The sequence below is a fragment of the Vulpes lagopus genome, chromosome 11 (genome assembly GCF_018345385.1).
Source record: "Vulpes lagopus strain Blue_001 chromosome 11, ASM1834538v1, whole genome shotgun sequence".
In the NCBI taxonomy this organism is placed as follows: domain Eukaryota; kingdom Metazoa; phylum Chordata; class Mammalia; order Carnivora; family Canidae; genus Vulpes; species Vulpes lagopus.
In genome coordinates this window covers 62,414,700-62,425,441 of record NC_054834.1, presented here as the reverse complement: position 1 = coordinate 62,425,441, position 10,742 = coordinate 62,414,700, and the positions used below count along the sequence as shown (strand labels likewise).

The 10,742-nt window shown below is 40.6% G+C and overlaps 1 protein-coding gene across 1 annotated transcript; it reads right to left on the bottom strand.

Moving 5' to 3' along the window:
- Positions 1-1,525: 1,525 nt before the first annotated feature.
- LOC121471749 (olfactory receptor 9I1-like) lies at positions 1,526-4,137 on the bottom strand. The gene has a single exon (XM_041722521.1). The coding sequence runs from the start codon at positions 3,498-3,500 to the stop codon at positions 2,556-2,558; it is 945 nt and encodes a 314-aa protein (XP_041578455.1). The 5' UTR covers positions 3,501-4,137; the 3' UTR covers positions 1,526-2,555.
- Between the last annotated feature and the right edge of the window lie 6,605 nt (positions 4,138-10,742).

Here is a 10,742-nt window from a genome sequence, read left to right as displayed (position 1 = left end):
TCAAAATGCCCAGGGAAAAATTTTTATTAAACCTACACTGGGTCAGGTGCTCATTTTTTTCCCTTTTTAAAAAAGATTTTATTTATTTATTCATGAAAGACACACAGAGAGGCAGAGACATAGGCTGAGACAGAAGCAGCCTCTCTATAGGGAGCCTGATGTGGGACTTGATCCCAAGACTCCAGGATCACAACCTAAGCCAAAAGCAGACACTCAACCACTGAGCCACCCAGGTGCCCCAGGTGCTCATTTCTGAAACAATCAACTGTAGGTGGTGTGGTGGGCCATTATAATACAATGGTTCCCTTATGGGGGGCCATGGAAGACCAACTTCTCATAACATCAAGGTCCAATAGAAGGCACACGACAATATATTCAATACAAAGACATCTCTTGGTTATTCTTGACCATGTGGGATGCAGAAATGTACCCCCACCTCAGCTAGACACCCATGTTTGTTTTATTTCTTGGGTGAAAAGGTTTGAGTTATTCATCTTTTGCAGTTCACTGACTTTCACTATCACTTGTTCAAGATATGTTTCATTTTTATTAATGGCAATGGAATTGCAGCAAGGCCTAGGGTGAAAGTGAGGGAGAGGGGAAGGAAGAGAACAATCTGTGACCTTGGGAAACTTATTTTAACTTCTCTGTATCCTAGTTTACTCATGTCTAAGTGAGGATAGTAATTGCACCTATCATAGGGTTGCTAACGCATCATAGTGTTGTTTAAATGCATATAAAACTTCTTAGAATGGTATCTGGCATATAATAGGAGCTTTCATCATTATTATTATTTAATTATTAGGAGCTAGGGCAATGAGTCAATATGTCAATCCAAATTGAGCAATGGATTTGTGCTAGGAGATTAAAAAAGAAGTTTTATTTTTTTTTAAAAAGGTTTATTTTTTTAAAGTTTTATTTATTTAGAGTGAGAGAGTAGGGTTGGGTGAATGATGAAGGGCAGAGGGAGAGGGAGTAGGGCAATCTCCAGCAGACTCCCTGATAAGCATAAAGCCCCACCCAGGGCTCAAGCTCATGACACTTAGAACATGACCTGAGCTGAAATCAAGAGTTGGACACTTAACTGACTGAGCCATCAGACACTCTTGTGCTAGGAGATTTCTTATTCATCGCCTCATTTACTTATTTCAAGCCCAATGTTGGCTGGAACTTACAACCCTCAGGTCAAGAGTTGCATGTTCTTCCGACCAAAATAGCCATGTGCCCCTCATCTTATTTATTTATTTTTTTATAATATGCTCTTGAATTAGGAGTTGTTGTATTTATTTTAGACCTGACAAAAATTAGAATCTGAGGAATGAAGCCATTTACCATAGATTTCACAGCAAATTAGTGGTAGAATTGAGATTTGGATATAAACTTGAGTCTGAAAGCCATGCCCTACCACTGCCTGCTCTGAACAAAGGTACTCTGAGCAAAAGGATTATGAAAAAGCATTTTCTTAACTGCAAAATGGAAATCTTCTATTCAACCCTGTCTTCCTTATTTGCCTTACAGAGTTTCCATGAGGCTCAAATGAGTCCAGGCATGTGCCATAAAAATCCGTTCAAAAGCAATTCTCAAGAGCTTATCTGTTCCAGATCTGAACTTGGAGTGTGTTCTGCAATGAGCAAAGAAGACTCTGCCCTGAAGTGTTTGCTGTGTCATGCAGGAGTTAGTTACTTTCTCCTCTCCTCAGACTTTCTGCTGGAAGGTCTTTGTTTCCTGACTTTGCTGTTCCTGGGAATGGGATACTTGATAGTTAGGGATTGTTCACAAAGCAGGCAATGTGACTGGGGAAAAAATGCAATGCATTTTGTCCATCAGGAACCAGGGAGTTTTCAATTGAGGAGCCAGAGGTAAGGTGGCTTAGTTCATCTTGGAGGTATGAGAAGGAATAACAGAGCCAGGGAGCCATCAAGTGGTAAGGCAGTTTGCAAATTTCATCGTTGTGGCATGAGTAAGAAGGAAAGCTGCCCTAGAGGGTGTCTCAAGACTAGAATGGTGAAGAGGAAGGCCTGTTCTCAAACACTCCCTTCCCTTGGCCATTTGGAGACTTGGTTTTGTCTTATACAGCACTCTTTGCTTACTGAGGTTATCAGTTATTCGTGTATTAAAAGAAAAAAAAGACTATTTAGCATTGATCACTAGAATCCCTACATGGAATCTTTGACACAGAAAAATACAAATATTAATGGAAGCAAAAAATGAGAAGGAAAAATGGAAGCCTAAGCATGGCTGCAAAGATACAGGGTGGCATGAGATAAACTCAAGACCCCCTGGGACCCTGAAATTCTGTAAGTTAAGATATCAAAGAGTATCATAAGATTGTTGTGTGGTAAGGAATGGACTGGAGGTGGGAGAAGGAGAGGAGAAAAAAGCATCATGGGACTGCTGGAAATGAATTTTATCATATTTGCAGTTTTTCTTCTGTGCCTGCTGATACCAATCTACCTTCTATTTGTGAATCTAATTTGCATATAATGTTGGGACTTATTAGGATCTATTGATATGGGAAGAAAATGGACCAAGAGGAGAGGTCCTGCCACTCATATCTACACACTCTGGGACACCTGGAATCTACTAGTGACCTTTCTGAAGGCTGCTTTCACATCTTTGTTTCTTAGGCTATAGATCAGAGGGTTTAGCATGGGAATGACCACAGTGTAGAAGACAGACACGACCTTGTCTTCCTCCAGGGACTTGTTGGAGCTACTCCGCAGATACATGAAGATGAGAGTCCCAAAGAAAAGGGCCACAGCAGTGAGGTGGGAGGCACATGTGGAGAAAGTCTTGACCTTGCCACCTGGAGACTTCACCTTCAGAATGGCCTTGATGATGAGCAGATAGGATATCAGAATGACCAAGGCATTGGCCAAGATCACAAAGTTGCCAAAGAAGACAATGACAATCTCTGTGTTTGTTGTGTCACTGCAGGCCAGCTTTAACAGGGGTGGGACATCACAGAAGAAGAAGTTGATCTGATTGTGGTCACAGAAGGAGAGGGTGAAGGTGCATGTGGTACGCAGGATGGCTCCTGACACCCCACAGACGTAGGCTCCAACCACCAAACCCCAGCAGATTCTGGGATTCATGACCACAGTGTAGAGCAGTGGGTTGCTAATAGCGACACAGCGGTCATAGGCCATCACTGCCAGCAGGAAACACTCTGTGCCTGCACAGATGGTGAAGAAAAAGAACTGCGTAGCACACTGGCCAAAGGAGATGACTGTCTTGCCTGTGGCCAGTGTGTCCAGGATCTGAGGGGTGATCACTGAGGCATAGCAGGCATCCAGCAGGGCGAGATGGCTCAGGAAGAAGTACATGGGGGTGTGAAGTTGGACATCCACTTGGATCAGAATGATCATTCCCACGTTCCCCAGAAGGGTGACAATATAGAAAATGAGAAACATCAGGAAGAGGGTAATCTCCCACATGTGGTAGTCCATAAAGCCCATGAGAATGAACTCTGTTACTGTGGTGAGATTATTCTTGGCCATGAATTCAATTTGTACAATTGATTTGAAGATGAGAAGTAACAACAGGAACAACAAAATCCCAAAAGTGAAGGACAGATTCTTTCTCCCTATGGTGGAAATTAGCTTTATATTCCTGGGCCAATTTATAGAGCTTGCTTTTGAGAAATTCTGTACCTGGCTGATTCTCCTTGGGCATCAATGTTCTTCCACATTTTTTGGAACCGAGCCCTGAGCTGGTGTTTCTGATTCCAATTAATTCTGGTTTGTATTTGGAAATTTCTGTGAAGATGAGAGGTATACAGACTCAGATTTGGGAAGAAACTGGTCGGCATGTGTTCTAGTCCCCATGGGATGCTGAAGTGTCCTCTACTGCATACCGTCTGCCTGATGATCTGGATAGCGTATCAGCCTCCATCTGTGGACAGTTCTAGCTGCTAATTCTTGTTTTGGATCTGTAATCTCTCTCTCTGTCTTTATCTTCCACACATGGGTTTCAGTTCTAGTCCTTCCAGACCCTCACAGCAAATTTAATTCTTCCTCTCATGAAAGGCTTTCAGAAGTTGGAAGATGATGAATCTGCTGTTTATGTTGACAGGTCCCTCATATTACCCACCGATGTGGTTTTTAAAATTATCGGAGGACAAACATTATATGGTCTCATTCATTTGGGGAATATAAATAATAGTGAAAGGGAATAGAGGGGGAGGGAGAAGAAATGGGTAGGAAATATCAGAAAGGGAGACAGAACATGGAAGACTCCTAACTCTGGGAGACGAACTAGGGGTGGTGGAAGGGGAGGTGGGTGGGGGGTGGGGGGTGACTGGTTGGCGGGCACTGAGAGGGGGGCACTTGACGGGATGAGCACTGGGTGTTATTCTGTATGTTGGCAAATTGAACACCAATAAAAAATAAATTTAGTATGTGGTCAAAAGCCTTTTAGATGGCATTAAAAAGATGCAGTTTAAGAGTAAAAACTTGTAACTGGCAGATAAGAGTTCTGGAGATCAAATGGGCAGCATAGTGATTATAGTCAACAATATTGCATTATAAATATTGTATCATAGTCAACAACACTGTTGTTGCTAAAAGACTAGTTCTTAATTATCCTCACCACAAAGAGGACTCAATAACTGTGGGAGGTGATAGAGGTGCTAGTTAACACTATATATATTGCAATGTATAAATGTTTCAAACTGACATTGTAAGCTTAAACTTACATAATATTATAAGTCAGTTATAGCTCAGTAATAATAATAAAAATAGCTAAAATCTTTCTTTCCACTTTAATTTTTACCATTTTACTTATTATATTTTTAAAGTTTACTTATTTTTTTTTTTTTATTTTAAGTAATCTCTACACCCAATGTGGGGCTTGAACTCATGACCTTGAGATCAAGAGTCTCAGGCTCTTCTGACTGAGCCAGCCAGGAATCTTTAATCTTTACCATTTAAATCTTGGGAGCTTCCTCCAGCTCAAATAAGAGGTCACTAATAAAGGAGAGACACTAATGTATCATATAAAACATGATTTCTGGAAGTTGTTTCCCCAACCTGACTCCAGCAGCTAGGACTGGGGATGAGTCAAGTTCCATGGTTGTCACCTCTAGGGCAGACACCAAGTAGCTGAGTCTCCTTTAAAATTCACTTCCCCTCCTTGGGCTTTATTTTCTGTTTGACAAAATGGTAGGGCTAGGTTGTATGATCATTAAAATTCTTTTGTCTCTCACAAACCATGATTTGTAGTCTAAGTATATGGGTTAAATGAGGCTTTCGAAAGGACTTTTCTAATATCTATGCTAGAACATACTTACTCTTTAGCTACAAATTACTGAGTAAATAAAATATGTAGGCACTATTTTAAGTTATTTGTTACTTATGGGATCTTAGGTCTGAAATTGAGTTCATCATACTTGCCAGTTCCAGATAAGTCATCATTACTGATCAAGGCAAGGTTCTTTTCCACTTTATTAATTTTCCTTCCTTCTCTCTCCATACCCAATCCTTCCCTTGCTCCTCATAGGTAACCAATCTAGTGTATGCAAAATATATATCCTCCCGTGTTTATCCTTTCATGTTGATTTAAAAATATGTGTGCCTTTAAAAAATTCAGTGATTTTGATGTGGTTTAAAATTTACACACGTGGTCTTGTGATACAAATCCTTCCCTCCCCCCCATATGCACTACATTTTTGTGACTTGTCCATGTCATGTAGGTAAATCTAATTTGTTCTTTCTGGTTTTGCTATGGTCTTCCTTGGTATGCTTACAGCACATTTACTTATCCATTCCACCAAAGATGTTGAGGCTTGGCAAAATTATCTTACAGTATCCTAGAAACAGCCCTTTGAGGGCTGTTATCTATTTGTTTTTCAATGTTTTTTTTTTTTTTTAAACTGGTAAGGAATTTGAACTACTGGGAGATGAATTTGTTTAAGGTGACCCAGTTTAATAAATGAAAGAGCTGGGTTCTGAACGATAATGGTTTGATGGCAAATTCTGTGCTTTTTGCAATGAATTTGTTTTGCTGCCTTTCTGCATTTAATCACATCTCTATGATTACTGAAATAAAGGAATCTTCCTGCAGTTCTTTGGGTAATCAGATCCTGTCTTCAGATCATGAAAAAGCTTGCCTGATTTCAACATCTTTCTCACCCTCTAATTCTGAAGCTGTCATAGACCATTTTGTCTATCTCATGGGGAGATCCTGGAGTTTCCTCTGATTCTGAGACAAGACTGTTCAATGCGCATGACCAGGGGGTAGGTGGCCCAGATCACTGGGGTACAGATGCAGCCATGCTGGCTTTGTGCCACATGCATGCTAAGCCCATCTCATACTTTGACTCTAATCTTTCCAGCAGCTCCAAAAGTTGGGTATAGCCATGACTATTGTATGGATAAGTAAAGTGAGGTTCAGAGATGTTAAGGAGGTTGCCTAACTTACCAGACGTCTAGGAAGCAACATCTGAATCTGAGACCTTCTAATTTCAAATTCTGTGGTCTTTGCTTCATATTATGCTGTCCTCTTAGGGGAAGGAAATTACTTTTTCTGCAGACTCAAGTATCAACTTTTAAAATCATGGTACTTCTAAGACTATTGGATAAATACTCAACTCCCATAGGGAAAGAGGATTAAGTTTGATTTTGGAGTTTTTTAGTGGTCCATGTCTTTTCTTCTTCATCTTTCCTTTTGGGTTAAGATAGGCTTAGTTGGACCCAATCTCTCCTTTGGTATGTTCTTGAAGAAACTGGTTAACCAGTCCCAATTTGCTTAGTAACAAAATGGGACTATAATAATGAGTTTTTGAAAAGTTAGAATGGATTTTCCCCTAATGTGGTAGAGTCTGATTTTTTTCCAGAGAAGCAATTTCCAGTATACTTTCCAGGAAGAAGAATTTCAGGACCAGCTGGTTCCACCCAGTTTTGTATGATCTTATGTGGGAAGGAGAATCCCAGCATCTTGGACTGGGCCAGCGTAAAGGGTGGCTACTGACTTCTTGAACCCAGAACAGCTTCCAAGAGGGAAAACCAAGGTTTTTGGCCAGCAGACACTTGAAGAAGGCTTAGGGACACTTATTGACATTATTACTTGTAATATGTATATATATATATATATATATATAGTAATATAATATAAATATATATATTTTATTTCTTATAATATACTTTGATTAAAATATGTAGTGTAGACAAATATGAGATCTCTGGAGGGAATGAGGAAAGAGAGATGGTCTTACCTAGGAGGAAGACTTCAGAGAAGAGATGGCTACTAAATCTTTGCTTAGTTTCACTTGGAATCTTCTCCAGAATTCTTCTGTCTCTTTCTTGCAAAGGTTGCATCCTTTGAGGACAATGAAGGTGCTACACAAGTTAACTTTCCTCGCCTTACAAGGATTGTTCTAAAAATATTATTGTCAATATTTACTGAGCTCTTGCCCTGAGTCAGATAGCATGCTAAGCACTGTAAAGGCTTTATTTCATTCCAACCTGATCTCATTAGAAGAGAATATTTATCTTCATTTTACAGTAGAGGAAACTGAGGTTTCCAAACATTAAGTATTTTGCCGGTGGTTTCACAGCTAGAAAGATAAGATGTTTAGATTTTTAAAAAAGATTTTATTTATTCATGAGAGGCACAGAGAGAGGCGGAAACATAGGCAGGGGGAGAAGCAGACTCCCAGCGGGGAACCCAATGTGGGACTTGATCCCAGGACCCCAGCATCACGACCTGAGCTGAAGGCAGACCGTCAACCACTGGAGGTGCTCCAGAGCTTTAGATCTTAACCCTGGTCTCCCTGAGCCCCAAATTGGGGTGCTGTAACACTGTAGTACCCTTCTTTTCCCAATCTTGGTAGCCGTTTGTAGAGCACCTTCTCCGTGCCAATCAGAATGTTAAACATCCTGCATACATTATGTCATATAATTCTCACAATGATCTGTGATAGAGGCATTATTTTGTTCCAAAGGAAACTAAAACTTGAAGAGTTAAGTAACTTGTCCAAGGTCACATGACTAGTCAGTGGAAGAGCCCAGATTCTTCTTTTTTTAAAGTAATCTCTACACCCAACATGAGCTTGAACTCACAATACCAAAATCACACGTTCTATGATTAAGCTCACCAGGCACCCTGAGAAAGCCCAGATTCTAATCCAGGTCTGTTTTATTCCAAAACCAAAGCTCTAGTATGTATTATTAATCCCACCATCAACATAGTCACAGGTAGTACAGTAATTTATAGTGAAGTCTTGGATCTAAGCTTTGCGGTCTAGTATCCCGCCCCCGCCCCATGAAACTTTATATTGTCTTTCTAAAAAAGTTTTTATTTAAGTTCCAGTTGGTTAGCATACAATGTAATATTATTTTCAGATGGACAACAGTCGTTTCACACTTTCACAAAACGCCTGATGCTCCTCACCATAAGTGCTCTCCTAAATCTCCATCACCTATTTAACCCATTCCCTCATCTACCTCCCCTCTGGTTACCCCTAGTCTGTTCTCTATAGTTGAGAGTTTGTTTCTTGGTTTACCCTCTTTCTTTTCTTCCTCTATGATAAAGAAGATGTGGTACACATATGCAACGGAATACTACTCAGCCATAAAAAGAATGAAATCTTGCCATTTGCAATGACATGGATGGAGCTAGAGTGTATTATGCTAAGTGAAATAAGTCAGTCAGAGAAAGACAAATACCATATGATTTTACTCATATGTGGAATATATTTTCTAAAATTTATCTAGTGATACATAAACCCAAAGAGATTATAGCTATAGGTTTCTAAAACAACAACAACAACAAAAACCACCAAAAACCAAAAACCAAAAAAAAAAAAAAAAAAAACCAACCCAAAAAACCCAATCTTGTGTATTTCATACAAGAGCTGAAATCCCAGTCTGAACATAGTCCCATCAGATGACAGGTTCCCATGACAATGGCCAGATTCTCTGTCCAGTTTTACCTTCCTTAGCTTGTGTGCAAGCTTACTTACTTCAGAGATAGTATCTTCAACATTACCAAGGTCACAATTACACCTTAATTACCTGGTGGGATACTCCAGTTGGAATCATCTTTGATTTGGAATTGAACTAATCTAGTTCACTTAGGCATTCTGTAGTAGGCAGCTGAGATTGCTCAGATAGATGAATGTAGCTGACAGATTCTAGGTTTCTTCTTACTAGCAAACCAGCGAGATATTTAAAATGCTTTGGGGATGGTTTTGGGGGAAGGACACAGTGCACACAAGGGTTGTCCTGAATCATGTGTCAGCAACTGGGACAGCCTCAGGGCTCCCAGGAACAGCTAGCCTTGTCAGGGAGAACACACTTGAGCTCATTATCTCATCTCCCCACACATTAAAAACAAATCTTGTGGGATTTCATCGAGACTCCGAGCTCATGTTAGTCTCAAAGCTCATTTGCAGATGCTGTAAGGAATGAAACTGGTTTCTCTTTGCTCTTCCCTCAGTGTCCTGCTGTCCCAGTCAGTTAGTGGTGGTGCCAGGACTGGAATTCTGAGGACTCCTGGTGAAGTCCTCTTTACACTGTGCCCACCCTTAGACCTTATGTCAAGTCTCATCTCAGGGGCTGGAAGCGAGCTGCACTGTCCGCTCAGGATTTCATTAGGAAGGGTGGATTACTGATTCAGGGAGGCATGAGGCTAATGCCTCAATGAGGCTAATGAAGTCTAAACATGCTTCATTTGAATCTATACCATAAGTAGCTTGTTTGTTCACCTTCCTTAAACATCCATTTCTGGAGTTTCTGTGGGAAACATTGTCTGGCTATTCCAGCTCTCCCTGGTCACTGACACCCATTCTCCGTGTGTTAGAACTGCAGGCTTTGGCATTGATTCTAGTTGTGTTACATTGTTAATGGCTATTACTTGGTGGTTAGTCTTATTGCCTAGCTCGACTGTAGAATCCATCTTGTTCCTCCCATTAATGTGTGTTCTGCTTCAGGAGAATCACTCCCATGCCCTGTATACATTTGTCCACTCATTAATATAGGATCGGAACTCTATCAGCAGGGTCTGAGAGAGACCATGTGCTCCATTCACTCCAAGTAACATGGCAGGGATAAAAGCCCTTGATAATTAGCAAGCGTTCAGCTGAGCCAGGGTGGTTCTTGTCATTGCAGATGACAGATGGAGCGAGAATATATTACAGAGAAGGAAGGCAGCCACAGACCAGGACTTCTGGCAGTGCAGGGAATTCCATCTTCCAATCCATTTTTGGACAATATTTATTATCATTTCCTGTAATTAAATACCTATTGAAATATCTGCGTGGTAAGAGGATGTGCCTCATATTGTAAGTGTTTCCTGTAGACAACAGAGTGGCCATTGGGACAAGATAGAGAAAAAGGAGGGAGAATATGCCAGTAACGATAATATTCCACTAAACATGCTCTGGGGAACTTGGAGAGGTGGGTGATTCCACAGTATTTATCACCTTCTTCTCCTGGAGACAGGTTGGAAAGATCTGGAGTGCTTTGATGTATTATACAATTATTATTGTTGTTGTTCTTGTTCATATCAAGCCTAGGACTTTTGCTTTGACTTTTGGGAAGAGATGTCTCTTAGGTTTGTTTCCTTTAAAAAAAAGAAAGATGTGAGATAGGAGTTTGGGGGCCAGTGTGTCACTGAGGGAAGCAATCATAGAAGAGATCTGTAAAGGAGAGAAGGAAGCAGAAACTACCAGAGCAGAGATAGAGTTTTAGTTGGAGTCTAGCCTGATCCTTAGGGCTACTCTGGAGTGTGAATTACACCCT

Excerpts from the sequence above, each read along its gene's own strand:
- LOC121471749 (XM_041722521.1), bottom strand. The coding sequence starts at position 3,500 with ATGGCCAAGAATAATCTCACCACAGTAACAGAGTTCATTCTCATGGGC.